We start from the raw sequence: 26,635 nt of genomic DNA on the forward strand, positions 1-26,635 counted from the left end.
CACTTGAGAGGAGGGAGGAGATCTCCCCTGAGGATACTGCTGAGGATACTCCAAATGTGAAGTCATTTTGTCAGATATAAATTAAACATTTTCAGGGAACAGTTAAGGTTAATTAAAATTCCAGCAAGAAGGCCGTTGACCTGAACCTCAAGCCTTTAGAAAGGACTTGCCCAAACCTTCATAGCGCTCTACTGTTTTCTCATTATTTGGAATTTATTTGTAAATCTTCTGAAACCTGAATTCAGTCCACAGCACTTCTGGTGGTGACTCCCTCCTACAATTCTTTTTAAAAATCATTAAACATTTACAAGAGCTTTCAATCTGGTATCATTTTGAGATATGAGGTTTGAATCTATGACAACGGACTCTATAAATTAAGATTTTTTAAAAAATGTATGGTAGGACTTTACTTGAGTATTTTCCAAGTTAGTAATTCCTTTGGCCAAAGAATGAAGTAGCCAAAGCCTAATGCCTGAATCCATGAGCAGGAGGCAGAACTGAGTTCCAGCCTATTTACTAGGGACCAACAGTTGCCCCCAAGTTGAGCTTGCTAATATATAAAACACAGCTGTTAATTTCCTCTCTCCCAGGGCAGCTGGGGGTGTACCTGATAAATGCTTTAAGTACGGTGAAGATATCCATGAATGTCAAAATGCCAATTCCAAATGGAGCACCTCCACAGCTTTCTACTGGGCTTTAGCTTAATTGACACTGATGCCCTCGATTAAACCACTCGGGATGCTTTGCACATTCTAACAACTTGGAAATACATTGTAACTGTCCAAAAGATTTTCAAAACACAATTTCTCCTCAGAGTTGTAAACAGTTTGGAAAATATTCCCATTATTTGGGAGATTTCTTATGTAAGTCTTAGCCTAGGAAATCCGATGGATGCATTTTTAAATGATAATTTCTAGGTCAATTCAAACTAACGGCCAATCATGGAGCTCAAAATGACAAGAGCTTAGGAATCTCCAAAATCTCCTTTACTTAAGTAAGCCTGTGGTGGGCAGGGAACATGTCTACAAATTCTGTTGTATCACGTTCTTCCAAGCACATAGTACAGTGCTCTGTACATAGTAAGCACTCAAATATGATTGACTGATTCTTTTAAACAAAGGTGAGTGGTAACATAGACTGAGAGCCCATTGTTGGGTAGGGACCGTCTCTATATGTTGCCGAAGTGTACTTCCCAAGCGCTTAGTACAGTGCTCTGCACACAGTAAGCGCTCAATAAAGACGATTGAAGGAATGAATGAAGGGAGGGAGGGGTAGGGAAGGGAAGAGGAATTCGTGAAACAAGAACTCTCTCCCCTGAAAACAGGCAAAGCAAATTACAAAATATTTCTCCTGATCCAATCTCAAAGCTTATTTTGTAAAAGTGGACTGAAGAAGTAGAAAAGGAGAGGCATACAATTTAAAACATCAAGATAAATCAGTAGCACAATGTAAGGATTCAAACTAAATATTTACCTATCCTTTTGGTAGTTGAGTCGACACATTAGGCAATCCGCTGTGATTTGTAAAATAGTTTTAAACTATTTTGAAGGCAAAATGGTTTAAATCCTTAAAAAAATTCAACCCAACCATTTCAAGGTTATTTCAAAAATAAAACATTTAATGTACTGTCCCTACGAACAAGGAGTCTTCAGAGTTTAAACTTAGGGTCAGAAATTAAACTGGACATTTTTAATGCCATTTCATGTGGTTGCATATGTGGGTTATTTTCCCTATTTTCTAAGCCTCGGATGACTATGACAGAAGCACTAGACTTTCTCGTAAGAAGCACTTCCTGTACCTGCTACTTTGACCTTTATCTTTAGATACAGTTTTTAAGAAATGATCCTGTCTGGGAGTGATGGTGGATTTGGTCAGTCAATCAATCGTTGGTATTTATGGACCGCATACAGTGTGCAGAGCACTGCTCTACTTACTTGGGAGATTACAATGCAACAGAGTTGGTAGTCACAATCCTTGCCCACAAGGAGCTTACTTACATACGCTAGTTACTCACCTGGGTACAAATATTAGGCAGACAAAGTGCCAGCTTCACCATATCAGGCAAGATGGATTGGTATAAATGCTGCGCTTCGGCTTCTTCAAGTACCTGCAGATCAAAGAGACTCTCTTAGAGGGGGCTTAACAATGAATAAACAAAATGGTCTTTTAGTAACATAAATGTAGACTGCTGCAGCTCTGCCTGGACCACTCTCCAAGCATTAGCTCAGGACCCCCACATTAGCCTGACGCTGCTTCAGCTCCTCATTCAGATCCCTGAATGAGAGGCAGCATGGCTCAGTGGAAAGAGCCCGGGTTTTGGAGTCGGAGGTCATGGGTTCAAATCCCGGCTCTGTCAACTGTCAGCTGTGTGACTTTGGGCAAGTCACTTCACTTCTCTGGGCCTCAGTTACCTCATCTGTAAAATGGGGATTAAGACTGTGAGCCCCCCCATGGGACAACGTGATCACCTTGTAACCTCCCCAGCGCTTAGAACAGTGCTTTGCACATAGTAAGTGCTTAATAAATGCCATTATTATTATTATTATCCCTTATGTCTTTGGGGTTTGTGTCCTCAACCTGCAATCCAGCCAAATCCATAGCATTATGACTTTGGGCAAGTCACTTAACTTCTCTGGGCCTCAGTTACCTCATCTGTAAAATGGGGGTTAAGACTGTGAGCCCCACATGCGACAACCTGCTCACCTTGTAACCTCCCCAGCGCTTAGAACAGTGCTTTGCACATAGTAAGCGCTTAATAAATGCCATTACTATATTATTATTATTATTATTATTATTAGGTCCCTAAGCATCTCAGTGGCCTTTCAGTGCAGCAAAGACCTTTAAAGCTACAAAGCCAACACAAACTGTGAGAGTATTTAGAAGGACACCTCTGGTGAAGAGAACGGGGACAGACGGTATATTTTGGTTGTCACTCTACTTTCCTGTAACGTAAGAGGCATGCACTTTTAGCCTTTAAGAGTATTCTTTAGGCACCTGAAACTAATGCATTTATTAAATATATTCAAATGTGTTTAACCCAAAGACATTTGACCTTAAGTGTCTAGCGAGCTGTCAGCTTCGTCAACATGTTTCTCCTTGGGGTACCTCTCCCTGTCTTTTAGAACTGACAGAACAGTAGCGGATGCCATGCTTTGCTGACTGCCACAAGCTATAGTTTCACTTATCTAGTGACACATTATGGCGCTGGACTTTTTCAGAACTGTCAACACTTCAGCTCTTTGTTTTATGCTGCTTAGGAAATATCAAACGACTACCTGATACACGTTCCTAACACAAAACCAAGGCCAGCAAATGCTCCTCAACCAGGAGGCGGACTGCATAATATCTCTGAAGCATGTCAACCAAGATCTTCTGCCTTCTGGGTAGAACAGTAGCATTCCTCAACCTCTACCTAATCCTAAAACATTAGCTGCTAGCGCAAATAAACCAAACTGGGACTCCATCAAGGAACGCCCTCCAGTAATAAAAACACGGGTCGGACACGGGGAAAGGGCTGCGTGAATAGCAGGAAAGGGAAGAGGCGCCAGCCGGAAGATTTCACCTGAGCAAAATGATCGCTTCCATTGCAGTAAAAAGCAAAGCTTCGCTAAACATTCCCAAAATGACTCTATCATTACAAACTGGGGCTCTCCGTGCAATGGATGAAGAGCCCTGACAGACTGAATTAGAGGCTGAGGTAACACAGGGTGGTAGCCTGAAGCAAGAAACTTCAAGCTATACTGAGAGAGCGAATCAGACCGAACGAACATACGATGTGTGACTTTGGCTAGGTTTATCCATCATTCGAAGGTGTAGACTAATCCGACAAAAAGGCAGACAGAATTCATCATTTCCTTCTCAGTTTTCCCTTCCCTCCATCTCTGCTTCTCTAGACAGGTCAGGAATCAGCAAATACTTTCTGACGGAAAAATGAGGGTTACTTTCTGACTGGATGCAATTTGTGTTCCTAACTGTAATATATTAACAGTGCTCTGTCCATCCTGTGTCTTGCCACTAGGGCAGGTTGGTTTACAAGACAATGTATGTGATTTCTCTCTTTATAAAAAAAAAAAAAGAAATCTTGTCTGAGGGTAGCAATCTTTTTGCTTTTCCAAGGTGTTGTCATGGCAAGCCTTGAGGAAGACAGTGTCATCAATTTCTTCTACCTGAAATATAATAAAGATGGAAGCAGTCCCTTCCCTCCAATTTTTCTGCCAAAAACCAAGGCACCACAAGAGGCGAGGACCCAGGAAGCTCTAGGGGAATTAGGGAGGACACAAACTGATTACTGACACCATAAAAACTGTAAGGTCCTTGTGGGCAGGAAACTTTTCTACCAACTCTGTTGTGTTGTACTCTCCCAAAGAGCTTAGTACAAGGCTCTCCACGCAAGTGCTCAATAAATAATAATGATAATAATAATAATAATAATAATAATAATAATAATGGCATTTGTATGTGCCAAGCACTGTTTTAAGCACTGGGGGAGATACAAGGTAATCAGGCTGAGCCACATTGGGCTCTTACAAAAATGAGGTGACTGAGGCCCAGAGAAGTGAAGTGACTTGTCCAAAGTCACAGAGCTGACAAGTGGCGTAGCTGGGATTAGAACCCATGACCTCTGACTCCCAAGCCCGTGCCCTTTCCACTGGGCCACGCTGCTTCTCAATAAATACCATTGGTTCACTGATTGAGAGGGGAGGAGACGGGGTAGGGTGGGGGTCGGAGGGCCCAGTAAAGAAGTTGATGTAGTATCGGGGCATGAAGAGTGCCTGTGCCAGGATGGTGACCTTTTGCATGGAAAGAAAGAGCGAATCTGGATAATGCTGTGGAAGGAAGACTGGCAATATTTAGCATCAGACTTAAAGGAAGTAAAGAGTGAAAGAAAATTCCAAGATTCAGAGGAAGAATGGTGGTGGTATTGAGGGGGCTGGAAAAGTTGGGTGGAAGAGTGGATTTGGTGGGAGGATGTGTGGGGAAGGAAGGGGCAGAGGGTTGCGGTGGGATGAGAAGCTCAGTTTTAGACTATTGATTGGGTTGAAGGTGCCAGAAAAACATCCATGTAGGCAAGAGGGAAAAGGTGAGATTGCAGAGGAGGTGTGAGATCTGGTTAGCAAAACTGATTCTGGTGGTTATGAGTTTACTGAGTGATACTGCCCCCACTATCTCCCAAGCAAACTCACATGCCCTCTTACCTTCCCGTTCCTTCTCCTCTCTTTTTTCGCTGCCTCCCTTTATTGCACAATTTAAAGGCCTCCTGTAATAGTCCCTCCCCTGTTTCTTGGGTGGTAAAAAGTATGCAAAAAGTGGGGCAATTAAGTAAGTAAATATAGTATCTCTCTAACTCATACTATCTGCTCTAGAAAACAAAACAAGAATGAAATAATCTTGAAGGAAAATAAATACAGCATCATATTATTCAAGAAAAAAAAAATTGGAAAAGGTGAACACTCCTGACATCTATCAGAGGCAGGCTGACACTCTAAAGTAAAAAGGACAGGTTACAAGACAAAAAATAATTCATTTGTGTTTAATTTTTTTGAAAGCTCACACTCTACTGTCTGTCCATCAAACTGAGGAGTATCACCCACGACAATTACAGCTTCATTTACAAAACATTGTCAAAATATTAACCAAGTTTAGTGGGCTATGAAACCCCGAAACCAAATCCGATTCATTTCCATTTCTTCTAAAGGGGAACAACTGTGAGCCCCCCGTGGGACAACCTGATCACCTTGTAACGTTCCCAGCGCTTAGAACAGTGCTTTGCCATTGTAAGCATTTAATAAACGCCATCATTAACAACACTCCTTCCTAAATCAGTAGCTAACATTACTCAATGTTCCAAATGGTAACATTACACTCATCTGCAGAAACCTGGTCTCGGAATAGATACATGATGGTAAACAGCCCTCTGATGACAAGTGAAGAGTTTCCAGAGGGGTTTTAAATACCTAACCTGAACGCTAGCAAGGCCTTATGGTTGATAGCTGTAGTAGGAGTTGCAGTAATATTTGAATGTCCACTAATAATCATATTAATAATAACAGTGGCATTTGTTAAGAACATGCTATGTGCCAAGCACTGTACTAAGTACTGGGATAGACACATGATAGATTGGGTTCAGTCCCTGTCCCAGATGAGGAAACTGAGGTCCACAGAAGTTAAGTGATTTGTCCAAGGTCTCACAGCAGGAAAATCGCAGACCTGAGATTAGAACCCAGGCCTGTGCTCTTTCCACTAGCCTAGACTGTCTCCCAATAACTGCAACACACCAAGCTAAGTGCTTTAACAGAATACAGCAGGACAAGAGAGAAGATAAGCCACACGGCTCAGTGGAAAGAGCACAGGCTTGGGAGTCAGAGGTCATGGGTTCTAATCCCGGCTCCACTGCTTGTCAGCTGTGTGACTTTGGGCAAGCTACTCCACTTCTCTGTGCCTCAGTTACCTCATCTGTAAAAGAGAGATTAAGACTGTGAGCCCCACCTGGGACAACCTGATTACCTTGCACCTCCCCAAGCACTTAGAACAGTGCTTGGCACATAGTAAGCTTTTAACAAATACCATTATTATTATTATCATTATTATTAATATGAGGATGTCCACTTCACATTTGAAACCAAAACATTTGCCATCCCTGTACCATACCAGGTGGAAAAACCAAACTACTTTACTATTAATAAAGCAATTTCTGTTGCTCCACATAGTTACACTTATTCTAAGCGCTTACTACAGTGCTCTGCACACAGTAAGCACTCAATAAATACGATTGATTGATTGATTGCTCTCAACTTCCCTTCAGGTAAACACAATCCACAGTTACTAGTTAATTATCTTTATAGTCATAAATTTTTCTTTAGGGTCTTTGCCCATTAGACTGTAACCTCCTTAAGGGAAGAAATTATGCCTTGTAACTTCATCTGTATGGTCCCCAAGAGCACTGCATTCAATAGATATTGTTGATGTCCTAAAATTATGTCTCGATGTAGAAGTTAATCAGAAAGGTTAGTGTAAAGGAAGTATTCTTCAATCCTGTTCATGAAAAGTTCATCTCCTAGAGCACTTTCAAAATAACTTCATTTAAGATTTCCTCCACGTGTTTTAAAAATATGAGTCTTTTTAGAGGTAACCTCAGAATAATGAATAGGTTACTCTTGAACCAAAGAATATTTTCTTTCTTGCTAAAAACCTTTTTTGGAACTCTGTTCTCCCTCAGTGATGATAATAATAATAATAATAATAATAATGTTGGCATTTGTTAAGCGCTTACTATGTGCGAAGCACTGTTCTAAGCGCTGGGGGGGGGATACAAAGTGATCAGGTTGTCCCCCGTGGGGCTCACAGTCTTCATTCCCATTTTACAGATGAGGGAACTGAGGCTCAGAGAAGTGAAGTAAATTGCCCAAGGTCACACAGCCGACAATTGGAGGAGCCAGGATTCAAACCCATGACCTCTGACTCCAAAGCCCGGGCTCTTTCCATTGAGCCACGCTGCTACAAGTGGAGAAAATGTTAACAACTTATCAAAAAATTCAATCAATCAATTGTATTTATTGAGCCTTATCATGTGCAAAGCACTGTGCCAAGTGCTTGTGAGAGTGCAGTATAACAGAGTTGGTAGACATGACCCCTGCCCACAAGGAGCTTATAGTCTAGAGTTAATAGCTGTAGTTACAAAAACCTGGACAAAAATGTCCTTATTCAGCTCTCACCGATGCTAGGAAATCTCTCTCAGAACAGTCCAGATAAATTCAGATTTGTCTGGTGACTTCATTTAGACCTCAATTTGCTTACAAGTAATTAAGCTATGGAGCTCTTCCCTGCTTCCAGCCCTACAGCACTTCCGTACATGTCTGCAATTTTATTTATTTATATTGATGTCTGTTTCCCCCACCTAGACTTTACGCTTGTTATAGGCAGGGAACGTGACCGTTTGTTGCACTGTACTCTCCCAAGTGCTTAGTACAGTGCTCTGCACACAGTAAGCACTCAAGCAGGACTGAATGAATACAAATAAAATATTGAACAGCTTTCATTTTTAAAGAATGAAAATAAGGTAGAGGGACATAGAGCTTTAGATTTGAAGATTACTCAGAGACAGGAAGATAATACCTAGAGGTCCTAGGTGGGGAGCCCTCCCAAAGGCTGGACAGTGGTAACGATATTTCTTAAGCACTTTCTTTGCCACCTCATGGGATCTAACAAGCAGTTTGCTCTCTTCCTCCCTTCAAGGCCCTACTGAGAACTCACCTCCTCCAGGAGGCCTTCCCAGACTGAGCCCCCTCCTTCCTCTCCCCCTCGTCCCCCCTCCATCTCCCCCATCTTACCTCCTTCCCTTCCCCACAGCACCTGTGTATATGTTTGTACATATTTATTACTCTATTTATTTATTTATTTTACTTGTACATATCTATTCTATTTATTTTATTTTGTTAGCATGCTTGGTTTTGTTCTCTGTCTCCCCCTTTTAGACTGTGAGCCCACTGTTGGGTAGGGACTGTCTCTATACGTTGCCAACTTGTACTTCCCAAGTGCTTAGTACAGTGCTCTGCACACAGTAAGCGCTCAATAAGTACGATTGATTGATTGATTGATCTGGGGACAGAAATGTCTGGCTCATCCCAACGGTGACGGCAGCAGCCTGGCTTGTCCTCACCGTTTCCCATTAAAAGTCTGCTTTCCCGTGAACTCCAGCCCTCCCTGAGGGAATCCATCAGCAGCTTCTGCCTGGGGTCCAAACAGCTGGGGGAGGTGAGGAGGGGAAGGGAGTGTCGGGAGTAATGTGGCGGCAGGTGTTTTCTAGTAGGGCTCCTGGCCCCAGGACGGCCCCTTGGAAATTCTGTCCTGACCGAGAGTTGGGAAGGGCAATTAATCAGTCAACCAGCGGGATTTGGGCACTTACTGAGCACCGTACTAAGCACTTGGAGGGTACCATTTAACAGAGCTGGGAGATACATTCCCTCCCCAAAAAGAGAAGTCAGCGTGGCCCGATATAGCAATGGCCTGGGAGTCAAAAGGCCCTGGGTTCTGATCCCAGCTCTGCCACTTGTCTACTGTGTTATCTTGGACAGGTCCCTTAACCTCTCTGTGCCTTAGTTACCTCATCTGTAAAATGGGGATTAAGACTTTAAACCCCAAGTGGGATGTGACTTCCTTCTTGTTCCCCAGCGCCTCTTTTGCACCATCCCATCTCCACCATCCCTCTTCTCCCCGTACTTTTTGAAGCCCACATCAACAACCTCTTCCCCTGGATTCCAGTTACTAGTCAAGATCATCTATCGCTCCCCAGGCCTCTTCTGCAGTATTCTGAACCATTTTGACCCTATCTCACCTTGCTCAGCAGCGTGGCTCAGTGGAAAGAGCCCGGGCTTTGGAGTCAGAGGTCACGGGTTCAAATCCCGGTTCCGCCAATTGCCAGCTGTGTGACTTTGGGCAAGTCACTTCACTTCTCTGGGCCTCAGTTACCTCATCTGGAAAATGGGGATTAAGACCGTGAGCCCCCCGTGGGACAACCTGATCACCTTGTAACCTCCCCAGCGCTTAGAACAGTGCTTTGAACATAGTAAGTGCTTAATAAATGCCATCATCATCATCATTTCTCCATCCTTATATTAATCCTTAGGGAATTCAATATCCATGTGGATGTTCCCGATGACCCTTCCACTATCCGTTTCCTCTCACTCCTCAGCTCCAATGTTCCATCTCACCTCATCCAATCACTAACTTGGATACACACTCAATCTCATCACCTCTAGTCACTGAACAATTTCTACCCTCACCAAATCTGAAATTCCTCTATCTGACCTTAACTTCCTCACTTACCTTTTCTCCCACACCACTTCCCCGCTAATCTATCCTGTATCCTCCATAAGACCTCCAATCTATTGACCTCTTCCAATTCTCTAAAGTCATCACACCCCATTTGCTCTCCATCCCCACGCTACCTTCCTTTAGATGCACAAATTGATACCCTCTCTGCTGAACTCTACTCCTTTGCTTCCCTCTCCCTCTGTGATCTTATGACCACTAACCTGCAACCCTGAATCACCTCCACAGTATACTTCATCCATTCCTGAGTTCAAAATGTGGAGCGCTTCTGTCAAAAATTCAGAAACCAGGCTGACCTCAACCATCTCAATTTCATCCTCACCTCCTACAATTCTGCCTTCTCCACCCAGCAACAATAATTCTCCATCCTTATAGACTCCCGTACCCACTGCCCATGCCAGCTGTTTCACATGTTTAAACTCCCTTCTCTAATTCCTTCCCCCCATCTCTTTGATAAAACTGAAGCCATCAGGTGTGACTTCCCTAAATCCTCCCCTGCTCCCTCTTCCACTCTCTCATCTATCCCAGCAATACCTCAAGAAATCTCCCTCCTCCTCAATATACACCCGCTCTGCTTGCACCTCTGACCCAATCCCTTCACATCGTATCAAAATACTTGCCCCTTCCCTTCTTCCCTCTCTGACCACCATCTTCAAAGTTCACTTTCCAATGGCTTCTTCCCCACTGCTTTCTAACATGCCCATGTAAACCCTCTATCGTAAATGAAAAAAACCCTCCCTTGACCCCCCCCACAGCTCCCACCAGTTATTGCCCCATCTCCCTCTTCCCATTCCTTTCCAAGCTCTTTGAATGAGTTGCCTACACCCATTGCCTCTATTTCCTATCCTTCAGTTCTCTCCTTGACCCCCTCCAATCAGCCTCCCTGCTCTCCTTATGCCAAACCATACGTCACTCTGCTGCCCAGATCATTTTTCTAAACAAACATTCAGTCCACGTCTCCTCATTCCTCAAGAACATCCAGTGGTTGCCCTTCCACCTCTGCAACAAACAGAAACTCCTTACCATCAGCTGTAAGACACTCACCTCCTAGATTACCTTGCTGATTTCCTATTATAACCCAGTCCATTCACTTGGTTCCTTTAAGGCCAACTTACCCTCTCTATTTGATCTCATCTATCTCACCACCAACCCTTTATCCACTACTCACTCAGGCCTGGAACACCCTCCCGCTTCATACATGACAAATCACAACTCTCCCCACTGTCAAAGCCTTAGTAAAAATCACATCTCCAAATGCCTTCCCCAATTGATATTCACCCCACTCTCAACCCCAGAGAAACTATGTATACGTCCATAATTTATATATTTTAATGTCTACCTCCCGCTCAACACCACGAGCTCTTTGTGAGCAGAGAATGTGCAAATCTTCCAACTCAGTTTTATTGTACTCTTGCAAGGACTTAGTAAAGTGCTCTGCACACAGTAAGGACTCAATGAATACCACTGGTTGCTCTTCCTCAAGACTGTTTCTGAGCACTGCCATGCTGAATTATAATACGGGACAATCCCACATTAGGAGAGGCACAACAAGATAATAATAATAACAGTAATGATGATGTTTATTAAGCGCTTACTATGTGCAAAGCACTGTTCTAAGCGCTGGGGAGGTTACAAGGTGATCAGGTTGTCCCACAGGGGGCTCACAGTCTTTTCCCTCTCTAACTTGTGTGACTTTATGAACATGGAATCATCAGTCACTACTGCAAACACGACCAAACTACAGTTCCACTACACACTACATATCAGATCTTATCAATTCCTTTCAGACACTATCATCCATCTTCACATCTATGGGCAAGCAAACATATTCAACATGAAGAAATTGCAGACGAGCGAACTGTAATTTAACTTTGTTGAACCTGGGAATAACAAATTTCACCTTTCAGAAATCACGGTGCAATCTCATTCATCTTTTACTATAGTTTAAACTTTAAAGCTCACTAATAAAAATGGATTTTAAAACACTGGCAGCTTGTGAGTATACTTGATTCCAAAAATAGTCAGTGAGAATTTTACACACAAAGCAATATATTACCGCCAGGATTTTCAGAGATGAATAATGGTGCTCTATACTGAAATCAAGCTATTAAATATAAACCGATAAAGCAAGCGTTACCTTTTGTTCCAAAAATTTCCATTCTAAAATTTGAACTTTTGCTTTCCTGAATGAGAAAGTCTGACACTACTGCATTAAGGGCCAACACTTAAAAATTGTTTTCCCAAATGGCTTCTGTGCACCCTTTTGTGATATCCAGCGCTTAGAACAGTGCTTTGCACATAGTAAGCGCTTAATAAATGCCACCATTATTATTATGTTCTTAAACAGTAGACGGTACTTTCACAAGCTATTACAATTTAAAGAAGTCATCATCATCATCAATGGTATTTCTTGAGTGCTTTTTGCATGCAGAGCACTGTACTAAGCGCTTGGAAGAGTACGATACAACAATATAACGGATGTGTTCCCTGCCCACAACAAGCTTATGGAATGCAATTCCTTTTTAACTTTAAGAATACAACAATAAGTGGGTATTTTAACCCTCAAAACCAAGGGTGGCAGTTGAGGGCATTGCTAGCAGCAAGTCCAGGCTTTAATCCACAGCTCTCTCCTATAGTTGATTCTCTTGTTATTCTCACATTACAGGAGCTTGAAAACACTCTTTATGTTCCTCATTTTGGAAAATGCTTCTTGCTGAACTTCCTCAAAAGTGAAAAAACCAAAGTGCATTTTATGGTACCTTGCACAAAAAGATAAAGCATCTGAAATACAAGTCTTTTTCCATGTAATGCAAATACAATGTAAAATACATTGCTCTTTCATTCATTCATTCAATCATATTTATTGAGCGCTTACTGTGTGCAGAGCACTGTACTAAGCACTTGGGAAGTACAAGTTGGCAACATATAGAGATGGTCCCGACCCAAAAACGGGATCACTTTAAGAAAATTTTTTTTAAAAGAAGCCCTAAAAAAAGAGAGACTCTGGGCATTTCTATGCTCTTAGACTAACAGGATTAGTAACAGGACAGACAACTCAAACTCTGCCTCAAATAGTTTATAATTCTCCATCACTACCATATCAACGAATGATTGAATTTCTCACTACTAATCACCAACTCTTCAAAGTTTGGAGCCCATCAGTGGTTTTGTCTTCAGGATTTACAGAGCCACAAATAGGAACTTTAACATAAATTTCCTTTCATTGAGATAATAGACCTATTAGTCATTATGTCTCCGTTTCTTCTGGGCTTATTGAGACTACTCATTGACAGTACAGAAATGATAAAAACATAGCTCCTACTGTTTTTTAAAATAAAAAAATTTAGGTGACATTTTAATCTAAAATGATATTCTGTCGGCGGGTAAATACCTATTGGAACACTTTTTTTCTATTAAAAAATAAAGAATTCATTGTTGGGCAGAACTGTTTTACAAGAGTAAAGCAGGAAGAAATGCTTAATCAATAGTAACAGCATGACAAGAGCAAATGTAGGCTAATGAAACTGGGGTGCTTTAAATCATGGCACCATGGTAAAAGCGGTAAATCACACATCAAAAATGGGAAAAGATGCTCAGAGTTAGGTGGAGCCCGTATCACTTGTGAGATTCAGAAGTGGACTTGACATTGCTCATCTATCATGGAATGTTTCCCGCTAATAAAATCAATCCTGAGACAAAGCGGAAGATGACCTCTGTGTCTCCCTTCCGATCCGTGGGACTGGACAAAAAGGCTGAGTGCCGGGCTCCTTTGAAACAGAATCCGTTTTAGCCTGGGAAGGGACCGGATACCTAAGGGCCCATTACAGGCACCTTATGGATACTTCCTGGCTCCTTGGGCCACTTTCTCAGCAAAATTTCCCAAGTTCTGGACTATGAACCACCTAGTGCCTGGGAGCTACTGTTCACGAAGGCTGGGGATAGGTCTCTTGAGGTCATCACTTTTTAAGTGAAGCAATTAATATGCATTGTTCCTGAACAAATGCATTAATCCTTACAGGCTACAGTTCATTTAAAAGATTAATGACTATCTCAAAAAGAGAGAAGAAACCCCTCAAAATGCCTCAGTTCATCATAGATCCTGAAAATGGGGGCGGGGAGGAGGGGAAACCCCTAAAAACACACACTTGAGCTGGTTCATCATCTGTTCCAGCTGATATTTTGTCTCAGCACTGATTAGCAGTCTCTTGGCTAACACACTCCTCTTTAATTACATTAGGTTCAGCTGTAAAGTACTGTTGACTTTATCGATCCAAGAGAACTGTGAGTCACTCTGGGAAGCAATCCAGCATGGTTCAGAATTTCCACTCGACCCTAAATCAGAGGCTCCAAAGGCAGGGAGATGAGGAACATTAGCTGCAATCCCAAAGCAACATCTACTATGCAATCTGCTTTGAAAGAGGGAGTTTACCACCTGTTCCCAATGTAATGGATAAGAACCATTTCCTTTCTCTTTCAAAGCCTTACTGAAGGCACACCTCCTCCAAGAAGCCTTCTCTAAACCCCCCTTTCCTCTTCTTTCACTCCTTTTTGTGTCGCCCTGACTTGCTCCCTTTGTTCTCCCCCCTCCCAGCCCCATAATCAATCAATCGTATTTATTGAGCGCTTACTGTGTGCAGAGCACTGTAATAACACATGTCCATATCTGTAATTTATTTATTTATATTAATGTCCGTCTCCCCCCACCCTCTAAATCGGACGCTCGTTGTGGGCAAGGAATATATCTGTTTATTGTTGTATTGTACTCTCCCAAGTGTTTAGTACAGTGCTCTGCACACAGTAAGCACTCAATAACTATGAATGAATTAATGAATTGTATGGCATTCCAAATTAAAGACTGAAGAACAACACCACATATTTTGGAAATGTATTTCTGCTCCACCCTGACAGAGTGCAAAAGGCACCAGGTCTTCGTCAACACAATGGATATAATCTGCGAAATAAGGTCAATGTTTTATGCACCTGGAGGGATAGAGTAAATTACACTCTTTTTAGTCTTAAGAGAATTAACTGTTCATAGCCTTGGCTATTATTAAAAAAAAAAAGCCACTGAGGTCTCCTAGGGAATACGAACTCAAGAGAAATACGGGAAATACAGCACTGTTTAACAATGACATTAAGATGTGTTACTTCTTTAAAGCCACACACTTAAAATCAAATCTTTTTGCAGAGAAAAATCAAAGCATGCACAACAAGTTTGACAAATAACACTTCCAACCCCTACTAGCCTTTAATTATAGATTTTGGCTAACTGAATTATTTTGCACCAAGACCAACGAGGGGTGGTAATGATAATTATTAACTAGAGAAACTCTCACTGATTTGGCTGTTTAATGATCTGCAATGGTGGATTTGATACATTTCCCATCATGTCCACCCCTCAGCCAAACAAAAGCCTCAGCACCTGCTAGCCCTCGGTGGGTGGTCAATAAATATTAATTGAAATGGACAACGGCGGAATACCAGTCGCAATAAATGTCATGATGGAGTCATATGGGAACAACATTAAGTTATAGATCGCAGAGTAACAGGAAAAGTCAGCTCACTGGGTTACTGACGCTCAGAAAGGAGTCAAGTGTCGATACAATCATCAAAAGGCAGCAATTTTTTTTCGCATTTTTTCATCTTTCCTTCAGCCATCAGAACATTAAAATATATACTCGTTTCAATTCTGGGAGCCTCGTGTTCCGTTTTCAGTTTTTACTGCAAATTACAACTTGGAATTTTCATTTCGTATCAGTCCCTTCTTAAGTACCCAGGCTATTCCATGTGCCTTTTAGAATTATCTGTAAGCCCCAAGCCCACTCCTACTTCAAGCATAAACATGCAGCCTACTTTATTGCTCATAAAATTAGGCAACCATAAAAAAAAGAAAAGCTTACCCGGAAAGCTTTCCAGGTAAGAGACCTGACAACAGCTACACATGAGAGGTGTTCAATGCTTCAGTTGCAAATACTCCATACGTAAATAGCACAACCAGAAATCAGTATCAGCGTTATTTTTATGCTACATAACTGGGTATTACGGACTTTGGACAGGCGCAAGATGAAGCAAGCAATCCGCAAGTTCTTTATGGATAAATCAACAGACAAAGAAATTCCCACCCCTTTCCTCCCTTCTCATTTCAGGGTCAATACAGCCTCTCAGCAAAGGATTGGGAAAGCCAAAGAAAAAAAAAATCTTCAGTGAGTTTAAGACAGTATTTGTACTCTCACATTAATTTGTTGAAGGGAAAAATTAACCACAAAGGTCTATTTAAGGCTTAAAGATGTGACTAGAACAAGTTCCAGTGGTATCTGGGAAGCGAAAAGAGGAAAAAGAATCAACCTTAGGACACTGTACATAACTCATTAACTTGAATAAATAATTTCCATGATTACTCAACTTAATGGCTTAATGGGCTAACGTGCACATTTCACTAACAAACCCACCAAGCATCAGCCAGAATAGAAGTAACAAATGTCCAACTTTAGGCATAGCCATTCAAGATGCCCCAAACACATTAGCTGAGATGAACCTCCCCTTCTTTAGTATATTGGGGATTTGGTCACATTTTCCTGTGAAAAACTGCAACATTAAGTGTATTGATTCATTTAGAATATAAATTATAGGCAAGTGTTTTGGATTTAATTTAGTGGAACGCCACACGGGAGGGCCATAAAACACAGCATATTAGTTTCTGGCGTTTCCAACAGCTGGCAGGGAGGAAGACTAACATTAGCACTTAAGTTGCAAAAAGCACTAAATATCTGCCACTTCAACTCAGCAGCACTTCTACATTATATTCTCCAAACACAAAATTATAAATTGCAGTTTAACTTGTTTAGCTTTGTTTGATTCTGGCAGAAATAACTGAATCTGCGATCGTATTCCTAGTCACTAAGCCTTACGAAAATGGCTTCAGCTTCAATTCCTGTGCCTTAGTCACCTCTAGCCCGTGGCTACTTATTTATTTCCATCCTCTGGCCGGCCAGCTGCTAATGTGTTAACGCTCACCCACTTGAAGAACTTGCTCCCTCCGCGTTGGCGGTTGCAGTTCAGGTCTTTCTTGAATGCCCTACTCTCTTCGTGCCCCCTCGGTCCCCTCCCATCCAGCACCCCCATTATACCCCTTCTCCCATGGTGAACCCCAACCTCCCCACCCCCCGGCCCCCACCTCACTCCCATCCAATCCCTCACCACCCCACGAGTCATCCTCTCGTCCTCCCCAGGCCCATCCTTGTCCTCCTCCCCCAACCGATCATTCAGTCAGGTCAATCATATCCATTGAACGCTTACTGCGGTCACAGCACTCTACTCAGCACTTGGGAGAGAAGCAGTGTGGCTCAATGGAAAGAGCCCGGGCTTGGGAGCCAGGGGTCATGGGTTCTAATTCCGCCTCCGCCGGAATTTAGGCAAGTCACTTAATTTCTCTGAGGCCTCAGTCACCTCATCTGTAAAATGGGGACTAAGACTGTGAGCCCCATGTGGGACAACCTGATCGCCTTGTATCCCCCCCAGAGCTTAGAACAGTGCTTCTCACATAGTAAGCGTTTAACAAATACCATCATTATTATTATATTACAATGTAACAGACACATTCCTTGCCCACAACGAGCTTACAATCTAGGGGGGAAGACAGACATGAATATAAATAAATAAAATACAGATATGGACATCAGCCATCCCCTCCCAGTCCCCCACAGCCTTGGAACAGCGCTTAGTACAGTGCTCTGCACATAGTAAGCACTCAATAAATACGATTGATGATGGAACCCCCGCTCCATCATGGAAAGCCTGCCTTCATCCTTGACCTGTTTCTGACCCAACCACTGCTCTCCTCTTCACCATTATCGAAACCTGACTCACCCCAGAAGACACCGTCTCCTCTGCCACTCAGAGGGGGACACATCTTTTCTCACTCCTCAAAACTCACTGGAAAGGGGAAGGAGTTTCTCAACAATTTCAATCTCTCTCTCTCCGCTGAGCGCTTAATGACTGACGGACATTTGTTAAGCGCTTACTATGTGCCAGGCCCTGTACTAAGCACTGGGGTAGATATGAGATAATTGGGTCCCACATAGGTTCCACAGTCTTAATCCCCATATAATAATAATAATGGCATTTGTTAAGCACTTACTATGTGCCAAGCACTGTTCTAAGCCCTGGGGTAATTATAAGGTAATCAGGTTGTCCCATGTGGGGCTCAGTCTTAATCCCCATTTTACAGATGTGGTAACTGAGGCACAGAGAAGTTGAGTGACTTGCCCAAGGTCACACAGCAGACAAGAGGCAGAGCCGGAATTAGAACCCACGTCCTCTGACTCCCAAGACAGGGCCGTTTCCACGCTGCTTCTCTAACTCAGCGCTGTCCTTCTGACTTTCTGGCCTGTGCTCTATCCACCAGTCCACACTGCTCACTGCACGCAGAGCACTGTACTAAGTGCTCGGAAGAGTACAATACAACAGAGTTGGCAGACACAACAAATTTTGTGTCCTTGCCCTCAACAAATTTACAGCCTAGAACTACTACGGAGGTCCCGCATGTGGTCATTTTGGGAGGGGTAAATGAAAGCGCGCACCCATGATTTCCTCGGGACCCCTGAGAGCCTCAATTCCTGGGTGTGGGCCCGGGAGGGGGGCCCAGGCCAGGTGCCCGGTTTGTTGTCTGCAGGTGAGGAAGGGGCCAAACGTGTGGTCACGGGTTGTGACCCAGCAGGCCGGGCACCCTGGGTCTGAGGAAACACAGCAGTACGTGGTGGGGGCGCACGGTCGGGGTGGCTTTTACCTTCAAAGTACGATGCACAAGCTTCGGTTTCACTCCTGCCTAGCTTATTACGGGCAGGGAACGTGTTTACTTATTCTGTGGTATTGTACTCTCCCGAAGGCTAAGTACGGTGCTCTGCACATACTAAGCGCTCAAAAAATACCACTGATTGATTGCTCTGGGATTTCATCCCCAGATCATTGTCATCATTGCCATCATTATTACTACATCAGCCTCCCTGCTGACCTCCTTGCTTCCTACCACTCCTCTCCAGTCCTTACTTCACTTTGCTGCCCAGACTATTTTTCTGAAAATCATTCAGTCCATGCCTTTCCAGTCAAAAAACTCCAAAGGTTGCCCACCCACCACATTAAACAGAAACTCCCTACCAGGGGCTTCAAGGTACTCAGTCAGCTCTCTCCCTCCTACCAAACCTCTCTGATTAGGTAGGTACCTAACCTCTCCGATTAGGTAGGTACCTAACCTCTCTTCCTCCCTTCAAAGCCCTACTGAGAGCTCACCTCCTCCAGGAGGCCTTCCCAGACTGAGCCCCCTCCTTCCTCTCCCCCTCCTCCCCATCCCCCCCGCCTTACCTCCTTCCCCTCCCCACAGCACCTGTAGATATGTATACATGTTTGTACGTATTTATTACTCTATTTATTTTATTTGTACATATTTATTCTATTTATTTTATTTTGTTAATATGTTTTGTTTTGTTGTCTGTCTCCCCCTTCTGGACTGTGAGCCTGCTGTTGGGTAGAGACCGTCTCCATATGTTGCCAACTTGTACTTCCCAAGTGCTTAGTACAGTGCTCTGCACACAGTAAGTGCTCAATAAATACGATTGAATGAATGAATGATTTCCTAGTACAACCCTATTAAGATGTGTGTTACGTGCTATGTACCAAGCACTGTACTAAGCCCTGGTTAGAGACGCATTAATCAGTGTGAAGCAGCATGGCTCAGTAGAAAGAGCATGGGCTTGGGAGTCCGAGGTCATGGGTTCTAATCCCGGCTGCACTACTTGTCTGCCGTGTGACCTTGGGCAAGTCACTTAACTTCTCTGTGCCTCAGTTCCCTCATCTGTAAAATGGGGATTAAGACTGTGAGCCCCATGGGGGACAACCTGATTACCTTGTATCTATCCCAGCACTTGGTGCTTGGCACACAGTTAGCGCTTAACAAATACCACCATTATTATTATTACTATTAATCGGTTAGGACAGAGTTGCTGTCCTACATGGGATCACCAACCTACTCTCTGTACGTCTGTCCCCTCACCGACCCCTTGTCCACCTTTCCTTTGAGCCTGGAATTCCCTCCCTCTTCATATCCGACAGCCTTTCAAAGCCCTCCTAAAATCACATCTCCTTTAAGAGGCCATCCCAGATTATCAATCAATCTGTGGTATTTACTGAGTGCTATGTGCAGAGCACAGTATTAAGCGCTTGGGAGAGTACATGAGTTAGCAGACACTATCCCTGCCCACGATGACTTTTATTTCTCATCAACTTTGCATTTGACTCACTGTACCTCGTTCTCGCCTGTCCCGCCGTTGACACCCCTCCCACATCCACCCCCTGGCCTGGAATGCTCTCCCTCCACACATCCGCCAAGTTAGCTCTCTTCTTCCCTTCAAAACCCTACTGCAAGCTCACCTCCTCCAAGAGGCCTTCCCAGATTGAGCTCCCTTTTTCCTCTCCTCCTCCCTAGCTCGCCCCACCCTACCTCCTTCCCCTCCCCACAGCACCTGTACATATGTTTGTAGATTTATTACTCTATTTTACTTGTACATATTTAATATTATATTTATTTTGTTAATGACATGTATGTATCTAGCTTTAATTCTATTTGTTCTGTCGACTTGACACCTGTCCACATGTTTTGTTTTGCTGTCTGTCTCCCCCGTCTAGACTGTTAGCCCGTTGTTGGGTAGGGACCGTCTCTGTATGTTGCCAACTTGTACTTCCCAAGCGCTTAGTACCGTGCTCTGCACACAGTAAGCACTCAAAAAATACGATTGAATGAATGAATTTGACTGTGAACCCATTAAGCACTTTGATTCCTCTTAGCCCCACAATATTCATGTAACTATTCTTATACTTTATGATTTCCCCTATCCCTAATCTATTTTAGTATCTGTCTCCCCATGAAGTGTAAGATCCTTGAAGGCAGGATCGTATCTGCCAAATCTGTTGCATTGCACTTTCCCAAGCACTTAGTACATGCTCTGTACACAGTACGCGCTCAACACCACTAATTGGTATACATATATACAACTGCCAATTACTTATTCTGATTAATCTATCTTATCTGTGTCCCTCTTAAGAATGTGTGCTCTTTAGGGGCAGGAGATGTGTGTCTTCTTTCTGTTGTACCTTACCAAGCGCTTAGTACAGTGAACTGCACCCAGTGGGGAAACACACAAACGCAATTTGATGTCAGAGCGATGGCTTTTTTTAGGCTTTTAATGTAGCTTGCTCTCGAACAGAAAAGCAATGGGATGAAAATGAGAAATTCCTAAACACTGCTAGAAGTAAAAGCTTGATATAACAAGAATGTTCTCTAATGAGAACCTTGTTATAGTGAATGAAAACAAAGGCTTTGTTAGACTATGTCAAAGACAGGAAATGAGGTGTAGCAGGAAAAAGGCTCTTAACGGTAAGGTGCTTCATTATGTTCTTAAGGAACAGTGTGATTCTAGGCTGTCTGGAGGAGATTGGGGAAGGGGTCTTGCTGGGATTTTCACCGAGGGAGGCACCTTGGCTCACCTTGGCCTTTCTGGCATCGGGAGCACATGGAAATCAGTGAGGCCTAATGGAAAGAGCACAGGCCTAGGAGTCAAAGTACCTGAGTTCTAACCGTGGTTCCGCCACTGGTCTGCTTTGTGACCCTGGGCAAATCACTTCATTTCCCTGAGCCTCAGTTTCCTCATCTGAAAGATGCGGATTAAATCCTACTCCCTCCTACTTAGACTGTGAGTCCCATGTGGGACACAGACTGTGGCCAAAATGATTATTCTGTATCCATCCTGGAACTTAGAAGTGTTCGACTTCCAAGCTAAGTATGCGCTTAACCAGTACCAAAATCATAATTATTACGTTTAAACACTCTGCACATAGTCGACATCACTGATTAAGTGATTGATAGATGGGTCCCTAGATCCCCACAGTTTGGGCTTGACTGTCTAGTCAAGTTTGACTCAAAAAGCTTTTGGTTACTACAGGGATTTAGCTAGGGCTGTTACTCTGTCCCTTTCCTCTGAAAGCAGAGCTCAGTAAGAATTATTTTCCAGGGGGCGGCGGGGTGAAGAAAAGCAAAGCTTCCAAACAATCCATAGCATCTATTGATAGTACTTATCTACTAAGAGCTTGGGAGCTGACATATCTCATAGCTAGGGTCACAGACGCTAAAACAAATTACAAAAAGGAGGTGATGGAGTAAAAAGATACGCACGTAAGCACTCTGGGGAGTGGGGTGAGTATCTGACGGTTTACGGAGCGCAGAAGTGCTGAAGTGGCAGTTGAGGGGTGAAGGGTGGAGATCGAAGAAATTAATCGGAGAGGCCATAAAGAGGAGATGTGGTTTTCAGAAGGGCTTCGAGAGGGGATGTTGAGGGGGCGGTCTGGCGGATGTTGAGGGAGGGGGCATTCCAGGTGGGAGCGAGATCATATAGAAGAGGACAGTGGAAAGAGGAAGAACAAGGGAGTGGGTGGCCTGGGGAGAAATGAAGAGTGTGAGTTGGGGTGCAGTAGGAGAAGAGGGTGGAGAGCTGACTGAGTGCCTTAAGGCCAAAGGTCAGGGGATGTGGCGAGGAATGGAAAACTACTAGAGAGTCTGAGGAATAGAGAGACTTGGACAGAATGCTGCTTTAGAAAAATGATTTGAGCAGCACAGTACGGTATGGACTGGAGAGGGGAAAAGACTGGAGAGTAGGGAGGTCAGCAAGGGATGATGCTGATGATGATGGCATTTATTAAGCGCTTACTATGTGCAAAGCACTGTTCTAAGCACTTGGGAGTTTACAAGGTGATCAGGTTGTCCCACGGGGGGCTCACAGTCTTAATCCCCATTTTACAGATGAGGGAACTGAGGCACAGAGAGGTGAAGTGACTTGCCCAAAGTCACACAGCTAATTGGCAGAGCCGGGATTTGAACCCATGGCCTCTGACTCCAAAGCCCGGGCTCTTTCCACTGAGCCACGCTGCTTCTCAAGTATGCAGTGGCCACACAAGTATGACTAGTGCCTGGAGCAGTGTGATGGCCATTTGGATGGAAAGGAAGGGGCGGAATCTGGAGATGTTGTGGAAGAAGCCCTGCCAGGATTTGGTGAAAGCCTGACTATGGGGGTTGAAAGACGGGGAGGAATCAAGCCAAGGTTACAGACTTGACAGACGGGAAGGATGGTGGTGAGAATCAATCAATCGTATTTATTGAGCGCTTACTGTGTGCAGAGCACTGTACTAAGTGCTTGGGAAGTACAAGTTGGCAACATATAGAGACAGTCCCTACCCAACAGTGGGCTCATAGTCTAAAAGCAGAAAGCATGTCTAAAAGTGAGAAGCAGCGCCGCGGACTTGGGAGTCAGAAGGACCTGAATTCTAATCCCGGCCCTGCCGCTTCTCTTCTGTGTGACCTTGGGCAAGTCACTTTACTTCTATGCGCCTCAGTTACCCCATCTGTAAAATGGGGATTAAGACAGGGAGCCTCCTGTGGGACATGGACTATGTCTAACCTGATTATTCATTCATTCAATCAATCGTACTTATTGAGCGCTTACTGGGTGCAGAGCACTGTACTAAGTGCTTGGGCAGTACAAGTCGGTAGCATAGAGACAGTCCCTACCCAACAATGGGCTCACAGTCTAGAAGGGGGGGACAGACAACAAAACAAAACATGTAGACAGATGTCAAAACCGTCAAAATAAATAGAATTATAGCTATATATCTTGTATCTACTCCAGTACTTAATACTGTGCCTGGCACACAGTAAGCACTTAACAAATAACACAATTATTACTACAAATATTATTATTTTTGATTGTATTTGTTAAGCGCTTACTCTGTGCCAGGCACTGTACTAAGCGCTGGGGTAGATACAATCAATCAATCAATCATATTTATTGAGCGCTTACTGTGTGCAGAGCACTGTACTAAGCGCTTGGGAAGTACAAGTTGGTAACATATAGAGACAGTCCCTACCCAACAGTGGGCTCACAGTCCACAAGGCTGGACACAGTCCATGTCCCACATGGGACTCATAGTTTTAATCCCCATTTCACAGATGAGGTATCTTAGGCCCAGAGAAGTGAAGTGACTTGCCCACGGTCACACAGCAGGCAAGTGGCAGAGCCGGAATTAGAAGCCAGGTCCTTCTCACTCCCAGGCCCAAGCTCTGCTCACTAGACCACACTGCTGGCGTTGTGAACTACAATGGGAAGTTAGGTGGAGGAGAAGATTTTCCAGGGAAGATGAGGAGGTTCAGTTTGGAAATTACTGAGCTTGAGGTACCAGTAGGGCATTCATGCAGAGATGTCCTGAAGGCAGGAAGAAATGCAAGCCTGCAGAAGAGACACCACTATCTTCCATGTCTCACAGGCCTTAGTAACAATAAAACTTGGCAACGCTCATATATCCCTTTAGATGGTCAGCTCGTTGTGGGCAGGGAATATGTCTACCAACTCTGTAATATAATAATAATGGTATTTGTTAAGCGCTTACTATGTGCAAAGCACTGTTCTAAGCGCTGGGGGGATACAAGGTGATCAAGTTGTCCACGGGGGGCTCACAGTCTTCATCCCCATTTTACAAATGAGGTAACTGGGGCCCAGAGAAGTGAAGTGACTTGCCCAAGGTCACACAGCAGACAAATGGCGGAGCCGGGATTAGAACTCATGACCTTCTGACTCCCAGGCCTGGGCTTTATCCATTCCGCCACCCTGCTTCCAAGCGCTCAGTACAGTGCTCTGCACCGTAAGAACTCAATAAATACCGAGTGATTGATTCATGTGCTGTTGCGCTTCCCTCCACGATGGGTTTATCAAAGTTTTTTGGACCTCGGTTTTAGTAGAATGGATTGGCGTATTCTGGCTAAGGCCAACGGGCTCACACGAGAGGTTCTCAAATACTACTAAGGGGGAATGGGCCCACATCTGATGATGATGATGATGATGGCATTTGTTAAGCGCTTACTATGTGCAAAGCACTGTTCTAAGCCCTGGGGGAGGTTACAAGGTAATTAAGTTGTCCCACAGGGAGCTCACCGTTTTAATCCCCATTTCACAGGTGAGGGAACTGAGGCCCAGAGAAGTGAAGTGACTTGCCCAAAGTCACACAGCTGACAGTTGGCAGAGCCGGGATTTGAACCCATGATCTCTGACTCCAAAGCCTGGGCTCTTTCCACTGAGCCACGCTGCTTCTCCAAAGTAGGAGGCCGAGAAATCTCAATCACTGGCAGATTTCACTGCCACTTCAGGGCATCAAATTTAATACGATGTTCTCTGCAGAGTAAAGCACCGTATCCAAGTCTGGCCAAGAAAATTTCAAAATGTAAAGGGCCCACCTGCACTTCGTCATTTTCTGACTATTTCAGGGACCATCAATAGGAGAACAACCCAGACACTCTAATCCCACAGACACGCCGTGGGAAGGGGGCGATAATAACAATAATAATGGCATTTATGAAGTGCTTACTATGTGCAAAGCACTGTTCTAAGCGCTGAGGAGGTTACAAGGTGATCAGGTTGTCCCACGGGGGGCTCACAGTCTTCATCCCCATTTTACAGATGAGGTAACTGAGGCCCAGAGAAGTTAAGTGACTTGCCCAAAGTCACACAGCTGACAATTGGCAGAGCCGGGATTTCAATCCATGACCTCTGACTCCAAAGCCCGGGCTCTTTCCACTGAGCCACGCTGCTTCTCCTGTGTGCGATAATTCACACGGTGTTCTGAGTTCGACTCCCAGGCTCTCTCATCTAGGTCTCCGACCAGGCCCGAATGAGAGCTTCGGCAGAGGGCTGAACACACTTCCATTGCTGGTTTACTGACCCGTTTGCTCTTGGGAGCTTACCTCCATGCACGGCTTGGCCATCTTAAAGCCCCTGACCTCAGTGCTTTGCACATAGTGAGCGCTTAGTAAATGCCATCATTATTATTATTATTATTTTCACCCCAAAGCTCCAAATGAAAAGTTTGCACCTCTGACTGGAGTGACCATATTAAAACTATAGAATATCAAAAACAAGATTAAGAAGAGACGGGGTAGTCAGGACCGTGCTGAGATTATTTTTCCTCATCCAGTTCTGAAAACTGAGAAGCGGTGTGGGCGAGTGGAAAGGACATGGGCCCAGAAGTCGGAAGGACCTAGGTTCAAATCCCAGCTCTGCCTCTTGTCTGCTGTGTGACCTGGGGCAAGTCCCTTCCCTTTTCTGTGCCTATTACCTCATCTGTAAAATGGGGATTAGTATTATGAGCCCCACATGGGATATGGACTGTGTCCAACGTGATTAACTTGTATCTACCCAGCCCTTAGTACAATGTCCGGCACACAGTAAGCGCTTAAATGCCACCCCCCTAAAAAAAGGAACAGAAAGCAAATTGAGAGTCCTTCATTCATTCATACCTTCTACAGATGTATTCACTCACATTTATTAAGTGCTTACTGTGTGCAAATCACTATACTAAGCGTTCGGGAGACTGCAATATATATGTATATATGTTTGTACATATTTATTACTCTATTTATTTATTTACTTTACTTGTACATATCTATTCTATTTATTTTATTTTGTTAATATGTTTGGTTTTGTTCTCTGTCTCCCCCTTCTAGACTGTGAGCCCACTGTTGGGCAGGGACTGTCTCTATATGTTGCCAACTTGTACTTCCCAAGTGCTTAGTACAGTGCTCTGCACACAGTAAACGCTCAATAAATACGATTGATTGATTGATTGCAATACAACAATAAGCGGTCTTGGTCCCTGCCCACAACGAGTTCACACATATGCCAAAAGCTTAAAAATCTGACTCGGAAATCTCTGGTATGAC

The 26,635-nt window shown here is 43.8% G+C and overlaps 1 protein-coding gene across 1 annotated transcript in view; it reads right to left on the minus strand.

Moving 5' to 3' along the window:
- Positions 1–26,635, minus strand: part of PARG (poly(ADP-ribose) glycohydrolase) — a 127,406-nt gene that overhangs the window by 73,351 nt on the left and 27,420 nt on the right. The window contains exon 8 of the mRNA XM_038743565.1: positions 2,015–2,107. Within this exon, the coding sequence (XP_038599493.1) occupies positions 2,015–2,107 (93 nt within the window). The remainder of the gene's footprint in view (positions 1–2,014; positions 2,108–26,635) is intronic.

Source organism: Tachyglossus aculeatus, chromosome 3 (genome assembly GCF_015852505.1).
Source record: "Tachyglossus aculeatus isolate mTacAcu1 chromosome 3, mTacAcu1.pri, whole genome shotgun sequence".
Taxonomy (NCBI): Eukaryota; Metazoa; Chordata; class Mammalia; order Monotremata; family Tachyglossidae; genus Tachyglossus; species Tachyglossus aculeatus.